This window comes from Typopeltis vanoorti, chromosome 15 (genome assembly GCF_054136105.1).
Source record: "Typopeltis vanoorti isolate ZY-2024b chromosome 15, IOZ_Tvanoo_1.0, whole genome shotgun sequence".
NCBI lineage: Eukaryota > Metazoa > Arthropoda > Arachnida > Uropygi > Thelyphonidae > Typopeltis > Typopeltis vanoorti.
In genome coordinates, this window is record NC_143563.1 from 33,222,535 (window position 1) to 33,243,127 (window position 20,593).

Here is a 20,593-nt window from a genome sequence, read left to right on the forward strand (position 1 = left end):
TCTAACCAGGCGTGCAGTCAGGAATACATATCCATAGTTGAAGTAGAAAAAGCCATCAAAAGCCCGATATGTGGAAAGACAGAGGAATAGATGATGTTCGACAAGAAATACTCAAGTATAGAGGTATAAGAGTCTTACAGTGGCTGCACTGCATAGTTCAGAAGGCCTGGATAGAAGGGCCGAATTCCAAATGATTGGAGTAGAGCTCTCATAGTATCCATTTACAAAAAGGGAAATAAAACTGAATGTGAGAATTACAAAAGTATTTCTCTACTGCGTGTTCCTGGTAAGATATATGCAAGTATACTTGAGAAACGGTTGAGAAGGATTCTGGAAGAGAAGCTTGGTGAAGAACAAGCTGCATTCAGGCCAAATAGAGGCTGTCAGGATCAGATGTTCACTTTACGACAAATAGTCGAGAAATCATGGGAATATAACAAAGATCTGTATTAAAGTTTTGTAGATCTGGAAAAAGGCATATGACAAGGTGCCAAGAGAGAAGCTATTTGAAATGCTACAGTTATATTGTATCAATGGGGCATTATATAAAGCAATACTTAGTCTTTATTTGAGTCGTAAGTCAGCAGTTAGAATTGAAGGAAGTACAGGAAGGTGGTTTAATGTTAAATCTGGTGTCAGACAAGGATGTACGTTATCCCATCTGTTATTCGTTATTTTTATCAATCACATTATAAAGGAAAGTGGTATTAAACCTGATATCCAAATTGGAGATGTTAATCTCAGCTCTTTGCTTTATGTGGATGATGTTATACTTCTAAATAAATCCTCTACAAGTCTGCAAGATTCCCTGACTAAATTGAATAACTGTTGTAATAGATATGGTATGAAGGTCAGCAATAACAAGACAAAGACATTGGAAATAGGCAGAAACATTGAAAATATCAACTACATTGTAAATGGAGAACCTATAGAACAAGTAAAACATTTCAGCTACTTAGACATGATTTTTAGTGAAGATGGTAAATTAAATATGGAAATAGACAACAGAATCAACAAAGCTGGTATGGTAGGCAGTCAACTGAATAATTTTATATGAATAGCAGAGAAATTAGCCAAAACATTAAAATAGCTGTATTCAAGACAGCATTCAAGCCAATTTTAACTTATGGATCTGAGAGCTGGGTCAGAAGTAAAACACTTGACCAAAGACTAGAGACTGCAGATATGAGTGTCCTGAGAAAGATCAGGGGCATGAACAGATGGCATCAATGGCAATATCAAAATAAAAACGAGGATATTAGGAAAGAACTTGATATTATCAGCATCCAGGAATGCGTTAGCAGAGTTGATATCAGGTGGTATGGTCACTTAAACAGAATGGGTAAAGAAAGATTAGCAAAACAAGTGTTTCCTCTGCCATGTTGGCAGGAAAAAGACCCAGAGGAAGACCAAGATATAGGTCGATTGATACAATAAAAAGTGCCTTAGAAGACAGAAATATAAGATCTGATAATGTTGGAGTCTTGACAGACTGATTTGGAGGAAAATTGTAGATAGGAAGTTAGTAATGATGTAATTTTTCATGTAGTACTGTCATATCCTGTACATCCCTTCAGGGTATACATCAGGAATATTATGATGTAAACAGTGGAAGTAGTTCTCATATGGTTATTGCATTGTTAACCTTTTAAAAAAGTCAGATATAGAATGAAAAATTTTAGGGGCATGAATCAGGTTCCTCTATGATGCTAAATCAAATACAAGACGGCATTAATGATTCAGTAGTACATAGTGATTAAGTCTGTTACTTCCCAAGCAAATCAAGCTATACTGTAACTTGAGTACCTTAAATGCTATAATACATTTTCAAATCATTACAGTTCATATCACAAGAAAACAGCAATAAAAATGTGTTTCAGAAGAGAAGACAATCCAGTCAAGATGATCCCTTTGTTCACAGGCTTATTCCACTGGCTTTCTTGTGCACATTTCTGTTCCCATCTTATGCCAATTTTTGTAGGTATTTCCATGGTGGTACCTCAATGAAGTGGCATCCATTTAGTTTTGTTAAAACTTGTAAAAACACTAGCAGCAGCAAGTCACGATATCTCACAACTTTATGGGGTTTCTTCAGCATTAATAATTATTGTGATAGATCATAAGTTATCAAAGTGGTTAGATTACCATCATATTTTTCATTAACCGTGAGTAATTTTTGAAACTGAATAAATGCTACATAAGGTGATTATTTTAGTTTTTATAACATAACATAACTGAAAATGCCAATCACACATTCTCTTTATGTATTATTTTATTGAATATTTATTAAATATAAATAGATATTTATTAATTCTTACTAAATAGCTTAAGGAAATTACAATAGAATAATATACATTAAAATAAATTTTAATACACTTCCAATATTTCGGCAACGTCACGTTGCCATTTTCACAGGAACTTAAAAAAAGACACATGCACGCAAGCACAACGCACAGTAAATGAGGACGAAGCAGGAAGCTATTCTTTCTCCTAAAAGTTCTGATGGTGCCCCCTAGCGGGCAATGTTGGTATTCTTGGCCGATTGGGCTGAAGGTCTTCTGATGTACGTTTCCCCAATTTGGGGCAGTCTCATGCAACCAAATTTGTTGAGGTTTCGATTGTTTCTTAGGGCTGAGGCTGATTCCATGAATAGCCTTTCGTATTTGAATTTACTACGGTGTATTATCGTGGCTTTCTTCCACCGTATTCAATGGCGGGTATCCAGCACATGGTCTGCAAGACTAGAGTGGCTGTATTGGTGAAACTGGATGTAGTCCTTGTGTTCTGATATTAGTTGTCCTGCCTGTTTGGCCAAAGTAGGACAACTTACAGCTGCAAAGGACCTGGTATACCCAGGTAGGTTGGTCTTTAGTGAAGCGGATATGGGATGTGGGATGCCAATTTTTTATATGGTCTGTAACAAGAAGTTAAGTCATGTTTTTTTAGGATTTTTGTACAATTTCTAAACCCTCCCCATTTTGGGGGGGGGGTAGCCTTTGGCTGAGAAAATGTTGAGAATGTGGTTTTTTTCTGTGGTTAGGGCAATGTCATTTGAACAGATAAGTTTAGCCCTGTTGTGTAGTGTCTTAATGACGCCATATTGTTGTGAGGGTGGGGTGGGGGGGATTGTTGGTGAATGTATCTGCCTGTATGGGTGGGTTTTCTATAAACTGAGAAAACCAAGGTTCCATCAGGCTGGCAGGTGACTAGCGTGTCTAAGAAAGGAAAGTAGTTGTTTTTTTCCTCTTCCAGGGTGAACTTGATTCTGGGGTGTTGGTTGTTTAAGTGCGTTAGGAAGGAGAGGAGTGCATCAGAGCCATGTGGCCAAATAGCGAACACATCATCAACATAGTGAAGCCATATGGTTGGTTTTTGTGGGGCAGAGTTTAAGACTTTCTCTTCAAAAGTCTCTATATAAAAGTTGGCCAAGGGTAGGAAGACTGAAGAACCCATGACTGTCCCCTGTATTTGTTTGTAGAATTTTCCTTGCCAAAAAAAATAGCCTGAGTTCATTGTGAACTGAGATAGGGCTGTGATATCAGAAGGAAACTTAGTTTGGATTAGCTGTAAGGATTCTTTGAGTGGGACATTTGTGAATAAGGAGGAGATATCAAAACTGACCATTATGTCAGTGTGTTTGAGTGTAAGGTTTTTTATGCTGGCCTTGAAGTGGGCTGAGTTTTTTATATGTGAAGGTGTGTTGCCAGTATAGTGTGTTGAGAGCTTTGGCCAAATGTTTAGCTAGTTTGTATATGGGGGAATCAATGCCATCCACTATGGGAAGTAATGGTACATTTTCTTTATGTATTATTGGGAGTCCATGTATATGGGGGGGGGGGGTATTGAGTTAAACGGTTTTAATTTGTTATTAAATTCTACAGGCTAAGAAGTGACCGTCTTAAAGAGCCTGTGTTGAGTTCTAATTTCTGAGTTGGTAGGATTGTACTCGATAAGGAGGTAAGTAGCCCGATCTAACAATAGAGCATTCAGCTTGCCTGTGTAATCTGTTTGCTGAAGCAATACTATGGCGTTCCCTTTATCCGCTTTGGTGATTATTATTTCCGTGTTTTTCTTTAATTCTTGCAGAGATTTAATTTCCTTATTGGGCATGATTGTTTTTGGTGGTTTTGCTTTGGTCAGAACTCAAGCCACATCCAGTTTAATATCGTTAATTTGTATCATAATATCTTCAGCAGGTATTCTTCTGGGCGCAATGATGAAGTTGTGGCCACGTGAGAGAGCATCAGTTGCTTCAGGTTTCAAACTAATTGACGAAAGGTTGACTACCGTGTCGGTAGGATGTTGCATTTGATTTGCAAAAATCAAATGCAAATATTACATTTTTAGCATCTTACATACACATTTGACATGGCACACACTTAGTCTTAAAACATTTTAAATTTGTTTTCATTATTTCACGGCCCCCTCAACAAAACTAACGGCTTCGAAGGGGGCCGTGGCCCACAGTTTGGGAAGCAATGGTCTACATCATTAAAAGTTCATCCATTTCTGCAATAAGATTGTCACATTTACAGATAACTCTAGTATTAACTGGTATAGCACTTTTCAATTCACCAAGGACTTTATAACAAATCTAGCCACAGTAGTGTGAGGTAAGTTTAGCCTGCAGCTTCTTTCAGCTTTTGATACACAACTGTAACTAAATTTAATTATTTCAATCTTTGTATGTAATGTAATAAGTTTATGCATTATCTTCTTTTCATTAGAAGCAACAGCACCCTTACTATTTTACTGTAATATTGACATTTGTTTCATTAGAAGCCGAGTGATAGTGTGTTTTGACGAATGTTTGGAAAATGAGTTTCAAACAGAGCTGCGATTGACTTTTGTGTTAAACTTGGTAAAAGTTTTACCAAAATGCATCAAATGCTTCAAAAAGCATATGGTGATGAATGCTTTTCCTGTACTCAAATTTATGAGTGGTTTAAGTGATTTCCAAGTGGTCATGAGACTCTTGAGGATGATGGAAAGCCGGGCCATCCAAAAACTGGACTGAGCAAAGTTAACATCCAAAAAGTGCATGATTTCATTGAAGAAAACCCGAAATCGTCCGTGAGATGAATTGGGGATTCCAAAATCAACTGTGTATGTTTTGACTAAGAGTTTGGGCCTTCAGAAACTAAATTCGTGATTTGTTCCCCACAAGTTGACTAACGACCAAAAAAGTATTGAATTGAACACTGCAAGGATCTCATTAAAACCACTCATATTTCCTTGAAACGATCGTTACTGGTGACGAAACGTGGTGTTTTGAGTATGAGCCTGAAACAAGGCGCCAGAGTGCTGAGTGAAGACCACCAGAAGAGGTGCAGCCAAAAAAAAGTTGCTTGGAGAAGTCAAAAGTAAAGACAATGCTGATTTGTTTCTACGATTCCAAGGGCATTATCCACAAAAAATTTGTTCCGCCTGGCCAAACGGTCAATGGTGAGTTTTACTCGAAGTTTTGAAGCGATTGTTCATCGAGAATTCATCACGTACGGCACGAATATCGTGATGCAGGCAGCTGGTCACTTTTGCACAATAATGCACCATCTCATCGTTCGAACATTGTGAGACAGTTTTTGAGCAAAAACTAAGTTTGTGTGTTGGATCACTCGCCGTATTCACCTGATTTAGCACCCTGTGACTTCTTTCTCTTTCCCCGACTTCATTTGCCAATCAAAGGAAAGCAATATGACACTATTGAAAACATTCAAGCGGCAGTAACTACGACCCTCAACAGTATCCCAAAAACTGATATATAAAAAACGCATTTAATGGATTAATTGACCATGCCAAATTCTGTATCAAAGCTAAGGGAGAGTATATTGATTTGAATAATTATAATTGGCCTGTGTTTTATTTTCTATCAAAAGTTCAGTTTCTTTTTGGACAGAGGGTATATAATACCTAGTTTTTGAGATATGTAATGAGATGACTGTAGGTACTAATGGCCTGTATGAGTGGCCTTGCGGTATGTACTAAGTTTTTCCTTCATTTCAAGTTCCAAAGTGAATTTTATTTTTTGGTGAAAATAGTTGGTAGAGGGAAAAAAAGTGCAACTCAGCAACACTGTATTTTCAGATGATAGACATCATCTCCATATCTCCATCAGATTGAAAGTGCTTTGTTTGTAGAGTGAGGAAATGTTTTTGCAAGTTTTCCATGAACAAGTCTGCATATGGAGACAGGACTTCTCATTTCAAGGCCAGATAGCTGCTTGTAAATTTTCCCATTCCATCTGAAATAATTGGAGTGGAGATAATGTCTAAAAAGTTGAGATGTGTCAAGTGGGAACAGATTGTCTATACGTTCCATGATTTCCTCCACCGAAACATTGGTGAACAAAGATACAATCTCTAGGCTAGCTAGAATATCCATTGGCAAGATGGAAATTTTTCAGTTTTTGTATAAAATGCTACAAGTTTTTAATGGAGTCCATATGTCTGATGTGATTTTTTAGAAGATTTGCAAGCTGTTTTGATAACAGATAAATAGGTGAACTAATGCCATGTACTGAAGAGGAATGCCAGTCTTGTGCCTTGGATGCTGCATATAGTTGCAGAGTTAAAGGGTGCATTGATTTGAATTTTTTTCTTTAGATCTGTAGGCCAACTGAGCATGTTGCGGAAATAGATGGTTGGTCTCTTCATGATTTGTCCAAGTAGGGTCATAATCTAATGGAGCATAATTGGAGGAAATCAAGAGTAAGAGTGAAATCTTAGACATGTAATCTTCTGTATCCATGATGACAGTTGAATTGCTTTTATTAGCCTCTACAATTCTCTACAGAACTTCTGTTTCCATCCCTTGCATTGATAGATTTTCTCTTAAGATCGCTAGTCTCTAGAAGTTTGGAAATTAGACAGCAAGAGCATATTGGAGATGCCTAGCTTTTCATTTCTCCCACATACATCATAACGTTGAATGAGATAACAGCTCTATGCCTTACATAGAGGACAAGTTTACTGGTTACAACATAAAAGAATCTACTATGGTCATCTGTTCACAAGGCAGTAGGAACCAAGGAATGATCCTGTGTGATATTTGGAAATCACTCATTAGATCCTTCCACATTGGCAGACTAACTTTTCCGCAAACTATCTCTTGCACACACACACACACCACTAAACAATAGCTAACCAATGTTAGCTCCCACACTCCATGTGGTTTCAACTTATATATAATGGTTCCTACATGTTTTGTATTTTAGTAATGTTGTAGTTCATGTTAGCCTTTCATTGTATTTTTATTTTATTTTATTTTTTTTTGTTCATCCTAACCCAGAAGAAGCCACAAATATCTGTGCCAAAACTAGTCAGATTTCATTTTTATATTATTATGGCTGAATGGTCTGCGCAGTTAGCCGAGTGGCTATGCGCTTTGCAAACATATGCCTGGGTAAGCAATGTTCTGTGTTCAATTCCCGTCTCTGATGTGAGGAGATTTAGGATCTTTCTCAGACATAGATAAGTTAGTCGGTCTTGGGTGTGGACAGCAGGATTTTTCTCCCCAGTTTAGCTTGAGTTTTTTATCCTGCAAACAGGCCCCGTGAACACAACACACACACCGATACAGTCAGGAATACTTAAAACAATCCCTCCAGCCATCATCATATTCCTGCCATGTACCCTCAAGAGGTGTACAGGATATGATAGTACTACATGAAAAAAATTACATCATTACTAACTTCCTATCTACAATTTTCCTCCAAATCAGTCTGTTACTTGTCAAGACTCAAACCTTATCAGATCTTATATTTCTATCATCTAAGGCACTATGTACCGTATCAATCCACCTATATCTTGGTCTTCCTCTAGGTCGTTTTGCTGCCAATCTGGCAGAGAACACTTGTTTTGCTAATCTTTCTTTGCCCATTCTGTTTAAGTGACCATACCACCTGAGATTAGCTCTGCTAACGCATTCCTGGATGCTGACAATATCAAGTTCTTTCCTAATATCCTCGTTTTTATTTTGATATTGCCATTGATGCCATCTGTTCATGCCCCTGATCTTTCTCAGGACTCTCATATCTGCAGTCTCTAGTCTTTGGTCAAGTGTTTTACTTCTGACCAAGCTCTCAGATCCATAAGTTAAAACTGGTTTGAACACTGTCTTGTATACAGCTAATTTAGTGTTCCGACTAATTTCTCTCTTATTCCATATGAATTTATTTAATTGACTTCCTACCATACCAGCTTTGCTGATTCTGTTATCTATTTCTATATTTAATTTACCATCTTTAGTAAAAATCGTTGCAAAGTAGCTGATATGTTTCATTTGTTCCACAGGTTCTCCATTCACAACACAGTTGACATTTTTATTGATTCTGCCTATTTTCATTGTCTTTTTCTTTTTATTGCTGACCTTCATACCATATCTATTACAACAGCTATTCAATTTAGTCAGAGAATCTTGCAGACTTCTAGCGGATTTATTTAGAAGAATAACATCATCCGCATAAAGCAAAGAGCTGGCATTAACATCTCCAATTTTGATATCATGTTTAATACCACTTTCCTTCATAATGTGATCCATATAGATAATGAATAACAGAGGGGATAATGTACATCCTTGTCTCACACCAGATTTAACATTAAACCATCTTCCTGTATTTCCTTCAATTCTAACTGTTGACTTACAACTCAAATAAAGACTAAGTATTGCTTGATATAATGCCCCATTGACACTGTATAACTGTAGCGTATTGAATAGCTTCTCTCTTGGCACCTTGTCATATGCCTTTTCCAAATAGACAAAACTTTAATACAGATCTCTGTTATATTCCCATGCTTTCTCGACTATTTGTCGTAAAGTGAAGATCTGATCCTGACAGCCTCTATTTGGCCTGAATCCAGCTTGTTCTTCACCAAGCTTTTCTTCCACAATTCTTCTCAACCATTTCTCAAGTATACTTGCATAGATCTTGCCAGGAACACTCAGTAGGGAAATACCTCTGTAATTCTCACATGCAGTTTTATTTCCCTTTTTATATATGGGTACTATGAGAGCTCTACGCCAATCATCGGGAATTCTTCCCTCTGTCCAAGCTTTCTGAACTATGCAGTGCAGCCACTGTAAGACACTTATACCAACATACTTCAGCATTTCTGGTCGAATATCATCTACTCCTGCTGCCTTTCCACATTTCAAGCCTTTGATAGCTTTTTCTACTTCAGGAATGGATATGTATTCCTGACTGCATGCCTGGTCAGTGTTTTTTACCACTGTGCTGTCATCACTGCTTGTTTCATTTAGCAGTTTTTCAAAGTAATTACTCCATACTTCAAGGATATCTTTTTCTCCTGATTTCATGTCACCTTTATTGTCTCTAACTCCTTTTATAGCACTCTTTCCTCCATTTCTAAGCTTCTTCAACAACCTCCAGAATATTTTGCCTCCTTCTTGATATTTATTTTCTATATTCTTGCCCAAGTCCTCCCATGACTTTTGTTTAGCTAGTTTTACACAGTGTTTAGCATTCTTGCATTTGTCTCTGTATTCTCTAAGAGCACAAGCTGACTTATTTGACAGGAACTTTTGATATGCTTTCTTCTTTTCCTTCACTGCCTCTTTAACTTCCTGGGTTCACCATGGAGTTCTGATTTTTTTATCCTTGCAGACAACCTCACCACATGCCTCTCTGGCAGAATCAATCAATGTTTTCTTCAGAGTTTGTCACTGAATCTCTAAGGTTTCATTCCTGTTCTCAAACTCTTTCATTTTTTCTTCAATAATTTTTGTGTATTTTAGTCTACAGTTCACATCTGAGAGCTGCTCAGCTTTTATTTGCTTTAAAACTTTCTTGCATGTTATTCTTTTCAATATGAAATTCAGTTTTATCCTGCTCAAGACTAAATAGTGATCACTTCCAATTTCAAATCCTCTGTACACTCTGGTGTCCTGCACCAGGGAGAAAACATCACTATCAACAATAACATAGTCAATGAGACTTTTCTTATTCCTTGCCTCTTCTCTCCATGTGAATTTGTGCACATTTTAATGTTGGAATATGGTGTTAGTAATAACCAGTTCATGTCCTGAGCAGAAATCCAACAGATATTTAACATTATTATTAACTTTGATCTTTTCTCCAAATTTTCCCAAAATATTTTTGTATGTCTCACAATCATTTCCTACCCTGCTATTTAGATCCCCAACAAGGACCAACTTTTCCTTTTTCATTGTGTCAGTTGCTTTTTCTAAAGCCTCAAAAATTCCTCCACTTCTACCTTAGTAGAACCTTCTGTGGGACCATAGGCACAAATAAGTCTCATTGTCCAGTTCCCCATTCTCATATTTGCCGACATTACTCTACTTGAGACTGACTGCCATTCAAGAAGATTAGCTTCGTATTTTGTGTTGAATACTATGCTACTCCTTCTTTTCCTTGATTGTCATTGCCTGAATATAACATTTTTTGTTTCAGTCACCCCTATTATGTCGATCTGGTACTTATCTAATTTCTCAACTAGTTCCATTTCTTTGCCATTCAGGCTTCTTATGTTGATAGTACCGAATCTTTAACTCTGGTGATGTTGAGTTGGGGTTTGTTTTCAGATTTGTTCCAGTAGCTGACTTTTCGCTGTTTGGCCTGGTTCCCTGGCAAAAACAACGGGGGCCCTTGTTTAACTGGGCGACGCTCCAGCCGGCATGAAATTTTGTCATGTCGTACCATCATTTTTTATTTTGGTTTAACCATTAATACAATTTCCTCCTCGGCTAAATCCCAAATTGCCAGCCCATCGTCCTTCGTTCAGTATCCAAGTAGATACCCAACAGGGTGCACCACGAGACGGTGAGGATTGGACATTAGGTCAGAAACCCTGGTCGGTTCTCTGCATTCCTTTAAAGGCTATGTGGAGGTCTCCTCTCAGTTATACAGCTTTGACCCTTAAGCACCCCCAGCCATAGGTCTGAATTGTCAGCTATGCCAGTCCTGAGCCCATATAAAAATGGGGTTGGGATTGAGTTGGTACCGTACCTCCTCATAAAAGGGACTCACAACCATTGAATCACCATACAAAATGAAATTTAAAAAATGGCCGAATTAACCCAACATATTTCTCTTTGTAATTGATTTTTGCTGGTTGAAATTCTACATATTCATCAGAGTACAACATAATCAAAATTGTTGCTAGAACAACCTCAAGCTCAACAGAATTTAAGATAGATACAATCACTATAAAAAAACATTAGTTAAAAAGAGGTGGAACTAAAGAGGATTTGCTGAAATATTATCTCAGCATCAGTAACTGAGATAAAGATGAAAATGGGTAGATTCTTCTAAATCAGTGTTTCTCAAACTTCAGATATCCATGTACCCCCTTCTGAAATTTTCATTATTACCAAGTTTCCCCTTGTCGAAATAATAATAAAAGTGTATTTCATTATAAATACCTATTTTATTTGAATTTAGATGGCCATGTAAACAAAAAAAAATGATTAATTTTAATACAATAAAATTTATAAAGATACTATGAATTTTTACTTACTTTAATTAATTAATCATCCATGAGAGGAGTGAAAATTCTTAAGCGGGATAAAATTTCAGCAAAATTTGGCTGTATAATTAATTTCAATCTCAGATGCAGTTCTACATCTATAATTTGATTCCTCTTCTTTGTCTTAATATCTACAAGGGCCAAAAATCCAACTTCACACAGATATCAACTTGGAAATGGAAAAATGAATCTCATAGCTTTTTGTTTATTCAGGAAATCCATTCTGTATTTGTAGCCAAAATGATGATAATGTATTCTCGTTGTATTTATTTTTTAGGAAACCATCAGAAAGTAGTTCTAAATTTATTTTGAAAAAATTCTGCAGGTTTGTCCTTGTATTCATTATGTTTCAATTCAAAATGGTGATTTAGATTAGATGGTTTCATGCTTTCATTTTTTTCAAGTTTCACCACAAATGACACAAAATGAAGAATAGGTTATTCTTCATTTCCCGTCAATGAAAATCCACATTTCAAGTAATTCATATCAATGGTGTAGCTAGAACTTTTGCCACCTGGGGTGGTCCCTGAGTTTGCTGCCCCTCTCAATACGCACCAAAAATACTACAAAAAGTCAGAACGACTTTTTGTAGTAGGAAATTAGTAGAAGGAAATAAATTAAAACACTGTTTATTTTTGAAGTAAAACTTTAATTTCAACATTCTAAAATGTTATTTTTCTTGCTTTTCTGTTAGCAAAATCGTCGATGACATTGGCAAAGTCTATTTCATAGTAATGTACGTAATTCTTAATCAATTTTTTTTAATAAAACTCCTCTCACAACCAGCGACACTTACAGCAATTGTGAGGAAAATTCACAGTAGTATTACAATATTTGGAAATGAGTTCTCAAGACTGTACTTTAGAATTAACTGCAAAAGTTCAAAAAAGGTTCAAAGTGCCGTCTGGGGCAGACTACCCCCTCTAGCTACGCCTCTGATTCATATCGTACTTACGAAGTATTTTCATCTTCTTCCTACTTGGTTCTTTAGAGATGTCAGACAACACACCCTTATCAATTTCATTTGATCCAGATACAATATCAACGTTTTACAGCTACGTGTATCTGCTATATTGCTCTCTTTTGTGCATTTTATAAATCCAGTCTTTAACCAATGATCCATAATTAAGAATTTGAAAGCTAAAAATATTATAATATTTATTATAGATATTATAACTTCCGTACATTATTAAAGCAATTATATCACTGTAAAAGTAATACAAACCTATTAATCGTTATTTTAACTAACAACAAATTTGTAATATGATCAAATAATGAAGCACATTGATTATTATCTGCTTAACTGGCTTAATTACATCTACTAATGATTCATATTGTTGTGGTTGTTCCATCAAGTCGTTTTCAACTCCTGGTGATTCTATGAACATATGCTTTCCATTCAGATCTGTCCCTAGCCATATCTTTCAGAATTTCTAGGTGCATTCCAGTTGCTTCTTTAACTCCATCCACCAATCTAATTCTTGGTCTTCCTCTTCTCCTGCTTCCATCAACTTTAGCAAGCATCTCATCTTTTCCAGACTGTTGTTTGCTCGCATAATATGTCCAAAGCATGACAATTTTTCTTTGATGATCATAGCTTCGAGGGAACAATCTGGCTTTATTCTATCTATCACTGATTTATTGGTTTGCTTTCATGATTCATATAATTACTTTTTTTTTTGTCAGTTGCTATCATTTACTCTTCGTCATTGTAGGCTCACAATGTACGTTCATATACAAAGATTCACAAGTTATCGCCTGCGAATTTTCAAACTATTCAAATGAAGCAGTTATCACAATTTGAGTTGGAGAGCTCATACATAAGATATAATTTATTGAGAAATAGATACGTTTAAAATAATTCTTTTTTTTCTTAATAATGATTCCATGCGTTAATGATGCACAGCCGAAAATTGCCCTTGAAGACCTTTCACGTACCCCCTGGGATATGCATACCACACTTTGAGAAACAGTGTTCTAAATAATAACAATATGGTGATTTATTTGAAGAGGGAAGGGAAGTAGCAGCTGTGATATTCAACCCAAACTGCAATAACTTTTAAATGGCAGTCAATTTCAAATACTGTATTCCAGATGTTAATGGAATAATAGAGAATGTGAATTATTTTTGTTTCTGTAATCCCACTGTAGGTACAGTAAAGATGAAATAGAAGAATTCTTTGAGTCATCATAAATAACAGCTGACAAGTTAAAAATGGAAAAGCTGGTTCATGCTGGAGACTTCAGCAACAGAGCAGGAAATGAATCACAGACATATAGAAATGTTCTAAGAAAATTGAGATAAAAATGAAGGGGGGGGGGGAACTAGGGCTAATAAAAAATAATTTCCCTTCAATTAAGATATAACTTCACATGGAATGAACACACAAGTTATATTATTGTTGATAGCAACTATCTTCACACTGGTCCAGGATATACAAGAGTATACTGAGAATTGAAAACAGGAGGTGATCATTCAGTTGTGAGCTAGATAAAAATTGGGATCACAACATTAAAAAAAAAAAAGAGTATACAATAGCTTAAAAAAAAACATGAACTACAGAAAACCCACTCATACTAATAGGTATTTACATAAACAATCACACCACCCCTTTCCCAACAGTATGGCATCCTCAAAACTCTTACTCACTGAGCCAGGGTTATTTGTTTAAATGACAAAGCCTTTGAAACTTGAGCTTAGGGACCTTCATAACACCTTTTTAACCAATGGCTACAGCACATATAAAATATTACATGCACCCCCCCCCCCCCATCCTTCCTACACCCAACATGCATGATCACAGGAAAACCATTCCATATGTTAAGGATACATTAGAAAAAATAGCCAAAGTTCTTTGCAGATATAATCCCCATAGCACTTTCAAACCTTTCATTCACCTAGCTACTTTTATACAGTTCCCTAAAGATTTACTACATCCTCTTGAACATCTGGGAGTGTATGAAGTTCCTTGTGCCTGCAATTAGTCTACTTTGGACAAACTGGTAAATCAGTTAACATGCACTTTGAAGAACATAAAAATTACACGAGAGATCATCTGTATGGCAAATCGGGATTGGCAGACTATGCTCTGGATCAGATGAAGAAAAGCATGTTTATTACATAGTTGTTCTGAGAGGCTATTCCAATGAAGCACTCTTCCTACCTCAGCAAGTATAGTGGCATTAATTAACCAAAGATCTGGGAGACTATTGTTTTAAGACCTAATAACTGGACTTCTGAATTAACTTTGTAGGTATGTGACCCATAGAGGGTGCCATGTAAAAACATTATATGTCAGTTACCATTTAAATTGTGTGTACAATTGCTTGTTTAGTGCTGTATGCCTATCACAGTTTCATTGTGCTCTGATGATGCTGGGTAGAAACCATCAAAATCCTAGCAAGTTTAAAAAATAAATGTATTTTTTCTTCTTGTGTTAGTTATATGATTAAGCTTTATTATGAATAATGAACAAGACCTAAGCCTTTCCTGTATGAACAGCAAACCATCAATCTATCCTCATGTGGAGCATAATACAGAACTAGTCACCACTATCTTGGTCACTTGACTTGGGATGTTTCCTCTCCCTCATCCCCAAAGAAACTAAATCTATAAAAACCTTATAAATAGAGATAGTAAAACTTCCTTATTGCTACTTGTCAGTGTTTTTAAACATCCAGCTAACCCTTTGAGCTATTTTGCTCATGTTTGCAGTATGTCCTCTGAAATTCAGTTCTCCAACCACTGTTATCCCGAATCCCTAACTTCATCAATTTCTTGTAGTCCATTTATATATGTAACAGAGCTTATGGGTTTTTTCCAATTAGTGCACAACCTTTTACTTTGTCATGGCGAACTAGCAATCATTTTATCCTTTGTCTAAATTATGTAAATCAGTTTGAACATTGCCTTTAACTATTATTTGCTCTATGTTAGCATCAGCAAACAGCTGCTTATTCTCCCCCCCCCCCTTCTCAGATTATTCCAGATGTCATTCATGTATAGATTAAGCAGCAGTGGTCCAGTTAGTCTTAGTCACCTCTCTTCTCCTTGAATAATTATACCATCCTTTTATATCTATCCATATCACCATCTTCATATCCACCCTTTTGTGCTATAATTTGCATAATGAGGTGGAAATATCCTGTTAAATCTTTGGCAGGATATTTCAAAGGATAAGGAAAATAGTATAATTATTTTCCTTATCCCACTCACTATTTTCTTTTTTCTATTACTTTCTAAAATCAACTATCACCTGATTGTAGAAAGTAAGTAAATTACTTAGGCTCAGGACATACCTTTCACATTACCTTTTCCCCTGCAGAGTATTGAATTCCAGTAATTTACTATTATGTAAATATTTTAATATAATTTTTATTCATATTTTCACTACCACATTTTACGACTGAGTCTGGTTTAAGAAATGAAATATGCTTTTGTAATTGCCATAAATTTTGTTTGATTTTAAAATACATATAAGAAAACAGCATATACTGTATATTTTGTAGATAAATAATACATGTAGGTAAATAATAAAAAAATGAATAATAATAGTAATTGTGATAAATAATACATAAATTATATATATATATATATATAATAATGATATTTATTCTCACAGCATACCTCCTGCATCATATCCCAGTAATTACACAGTATCTCAAACCAATCATCCTGATGTGATGTACTCTAGAATTGGAAGTCCTGCAGTAGCTGCTGTTCCTATTACTGGTCCAATGACAGCTCATTTCCCACCTTCGTCTCAGCCTCTTCCACTTCAACAGCAGCCTCTATTATGAGGTATCTTTACGAGTGATGGTGGTGGGAAATTTATGAAGTGCTTACTGCTGGTGTGTATTTTCACTGTACAGTGGTCTTCTGTACAGTAATCTGCATGTACCCTAGTGCCATTGTGTGGATTTCTATGGAAGAATAGAGCTGGTTTCTCTTCCATAGCAGTTTATTACTGTGGGAAAAAACTTTGTCACAGGGAAACAGCTGCTTTGTGCATATAGTACTACAGTTTATACCAAGTAGGTTAATTTTTAATACATTTCTGTGTATGTGTGTATATTGTAAGAGCATGAGAAGAGATCGGAAATTGACCAGAGTGCTTTATAAATTACCATATACCAATGTTCATTGTTCTGTCTGTTGAATTTGAAACAAAATGTAAAATACATGCAATTCTTTTGTAAATTACTTCAGTCTGAGAAAAGAAAAAAAAAAGGAGAAAAAAACTTTTGTTTATAATGCTGCAGTGCTAATAATTGATAAAAGCATATATACTTTAAAATTCATCTCAATGTTTTCAGCACTATTTTTAATATAGTGTTAATTGTATAAGATAAAATTTCTGAGAATTAATTAAAATTGAGGGTTTTTTTAGCTTTTGGGATATAAGAGAAACTATATTGTCACTTTTATATTCAACTTAGTTTGTATGGATTTGCTTCTTCCCTCATGAAAGTTTAACAGATAAAATTCTGTATTAGCCCCTCATATATATTTATTTAGTTACATTCTTAATGTATAAATTATTTTTTTTTATTAATGGTTAGTGATTTTTTGTTTTTTTCCCCAGATATTGTGTAGCTACTGCTGTAAACAAAAAAAAAAAAAAAAGAAGGGGGGGGTAGGATAATAGATCAGAGTAATCTGTCCATAATTTATTTCAAGTAAATACCATTTTTGCATTGTCAATTTAAGTATATATATATCAGTAATATTTTTTAGAGCACTGTAGCAGAATTAACTGAAAGAAGAATAATTGTATACACTGGATGCATATGAAAATAGTTGTAAATATGTAAGAAACTTTAGGATATGCTAATTATTTTGTAATTTTACCATAATAGTGATACATGTATTTAGTGTATCTATGTCTTTGCTATATTTCACTTGGTATTTTCATAATATAAAAGAAAATTTCAATCACTTTGTTTTGCAATCATTTGTTTCAGAACTTTATGTAAGAAAAGTAATAGTAAAGCCTAAATTTTACTACAGTTTTAAATCCTTTGTCAGTTAAATTCTAAGCATCAATTAATGTGCATTTTGATGCTTGTTTTTATCTCTGACATCGACTCTGATGGCTTTCTCCATTCTAGGAGATGTGAAAGCAAATTTTATTATTTTATATAAAATATAAAATTGTAAATCAGGGATGTTCCTTGGGTTTAAGCTAGAAGTATATATATGAAAAAAAGTATCCAACATACTTAATAAAAAATATGCATGTGTATATGCATATCAGAAAGTTTTGAAGTCTAATTCAAAAGATTTTTTGTGTATGTATATACAATCATATGAAACTTGTTGAGAGCTTCTTAAGATGTCATTTAATTTTCCATAACTGAATTTCTTATTATTGTACCATTAATTGTAATAAGCTTGATTTAATATTTACACACATGTAAAGAGGGACAGAATGTCTTAACCTCATTCTACAGTGATTGAAACATTTTGTCTGCTCTTGAGATAGTTGCCTTCATATCACTGAGTTTCTCCAAAACAAGAGTAAGTTATAAGTAATTAAAATGTATTTTCCTCATGTAATCTTGAATTTCTGTACAGTTTCCATTTCCATATATATTTGATTTATATCAACAAAATTGATTAAAGACAAATTAGTTGAACCAAATGGAATTTTTTAAATAGATAAATTTTATTTATATACACACATGCTATATTAAATAATTATCATTCCTTATAAGAAACCGAAGTTATAAGAAATCTCATTATTATACATTATATCTTCTCCTCCTCCCTCATGCTATCCCACTTAGTGCAGGGTCCACTATTTACATGATACGACTTTTAGTGACCCCAACTGGCCTGATGTTGGGGGGGGGGATACCTTTGTATGAGACCAGCTAACTCACCTTTAGTTGAAAGAGACCAGATAAAGGTTCACGTCATTGACAGGGATTGAACCCAGGTATTTCTGACCAAAGGGCTTCATCAATACCGACTGAGCTATGGAGGCTCATCATTATTGTACATTATATAATAATGAAATTATTCTCTCCTGATGGGATTTTCATCCCCATCAAAACATCTGCAAGCATCGCAAAAAAATTTGCCCGTTACAAAGTAAAAATAGTCTGTCTTGCCTCTGATATGCAGACTTACCCATCTTAAACATTTAAGATAATGCAATTTCAGATTATTCTGCATTCAACGTACACTGCTTTGACAAACATTATCGGACACCCCCCCCCTTAGATATAATATACTGGCCTCCCATAAATCACTGCATGGGAACTGCTATAAAAGGATGGTAAGATACATCCAAGGCAACAGTTTTTAAGAACACAGCTGGCCAGCATGCCCAAGACATGTCAGTTTGAACTGATGTGAGTTCGTCTGTGAGATCAGTGTTCTGACCGGCATCCACTGTGCATGAAATTGTCCAGAAATATGAGAAGCAAGGTGCTACAATGGTCGCACCATGATCCGGAAGACCCTGCATCCTTTCAGACTGCGACAAATAGGCCGTTGCCTGAGAGGTCACGAAGACTCATAGGACCACTCTTCAGCCATCACATTTGCTGTATCAGTGGACCCAGCAGGTTCTCCTTATACCTCCCAGTGTAGTCCATCAACACGAACAATGCAGTGTGCACTTCATGAGATGGAGTTTCTTTTGGGCAGGCTGCAAAGAGGAAGCCTTTCATCTCAAAGGCAAATGCTTGGCAACATCAGCACTGAACAAGTGACCAATAGGTGAACTAGTGAGAGTTGCTTTACTCTCCACCAATCAGATGGACATGTGTGGGTCTGGAAGCACACTCACAACAGATATGACCAAGACTGTCTCATGCCCACAGGCATCCAGCATCATGGTATTAATAAACAGAAACAATTTGAGTGCTCTCTGGCAAGTTATTTTTCTATTATTCTAAAATCAGTATCAAAAATAACATTTAAAGTTCACCAGATTAAGCAAGCAAGAAAATAGTACAATGCAGTAGAGAAAAAAAATATATTGGAAACATGCAGTGATTTTTATAGGAACATAGATTTCATTTGATAGATCTTCTACGAAATTGAGATGAAGATACAGACAGAATCACCAGTAGAAAGTCCTCAAGCTAGCAAAGAATAAAAGTTTCTGGAGAAGTGGGTATATTAGCAGAACACACAGAATCAGGAGGTTCACTATTCCATAAGGTCATACTGAGTGTGTTCATTGATATTTTAATTATAAAAAATTCTATTTCAATCACATAATTAATGGTTATCTTTTTATATAAAAAGGGCACCAGGGAAAATATCTAACTATAAGCAAATCAGTTTGCTATTATAGTATGCCCACACTTCATAGAACCGTGTCTGGCAGACTGCCAAGATTAGTTAATTATGTTGAAAGGGAGAAAGAAATAAAGGTTGTATGAATTGGTCACCAACACGCGAAATCACGTGCTGTATACAAGCAAAATAGTTACCACTTTAAAAACTACAATGTTCATAAAAGAAATGTTAATTTTCCTACGTGTAATAATAAGCAACTCATCCCACAAGACAGATTGATTACCCTATTATCGGAATGAATTCTCCTTCTTCTGACATGCGCAGAAGTGTCACAGGGTCTCGCATCTGTGGACATACAGTACGTTTGTACAAAAATTTTTATATACATTATCTGAAATAGAATCACAAGATCTTTGGATGCTGCACAGAAAGATTTTCTACAAGAGATCATATCTACATTATTAACATGTAATAGATAAATGAATATCATCTTCCTGCATATTTAACATTTGTAGATTTTGAAAAAGTCTCTGATTTTTTATATCTATTAAAAGTAATAAACAGCTTGAAACAACAAGCCATCCCATCAAAATATATCAGATTATTAAAAATTATATATCACAATTTGCTTTTAAAAACCTGCATGAGTGTGGATCTATACATAAGTGTAAATCAGGAAGGAAGGATATATTAGAACTCAACAGCCAGTATAATGTTTTATACTGGCTGTTGAGTTGAACACATCAGGGAAAGCAATTTGGCATTGAGAGAGAGAGTAGGGAGTCAAGAAGATTCTATATCACCCACATTGTATAATTCAGTATATTCTAAT

At 35.4% G+C, this 20,593-nt stretch overlaps 1 protein-coding gene across 1 annotated transcript in view; it reads left to right on the top strand.

Annotated features, from left to right (window-relative positions):
• The window catches only part of LOC150098582 (signal transducing adapter molecule 2-like), a 233,058-nt gene extending 214,995 nt beyond the window's left edge, over positions 1-18,063 (top strand). The window contains exon 14 of the mRNA XM_090404857.1: positions 16,127-18,063. Within this exon, the coding sequence (XP_090260983.1) occupies positions 16,127-16,304 (178 nt within the window). The 3' untranslated portion in view covers positions 16,305-18,063. The remainder of the gene's footprint in view (positions 1-16,126) is intronic.
• The last annotated feature ends 2,530 nt before the right edge of the window (positions 18,064-20,593 follow it).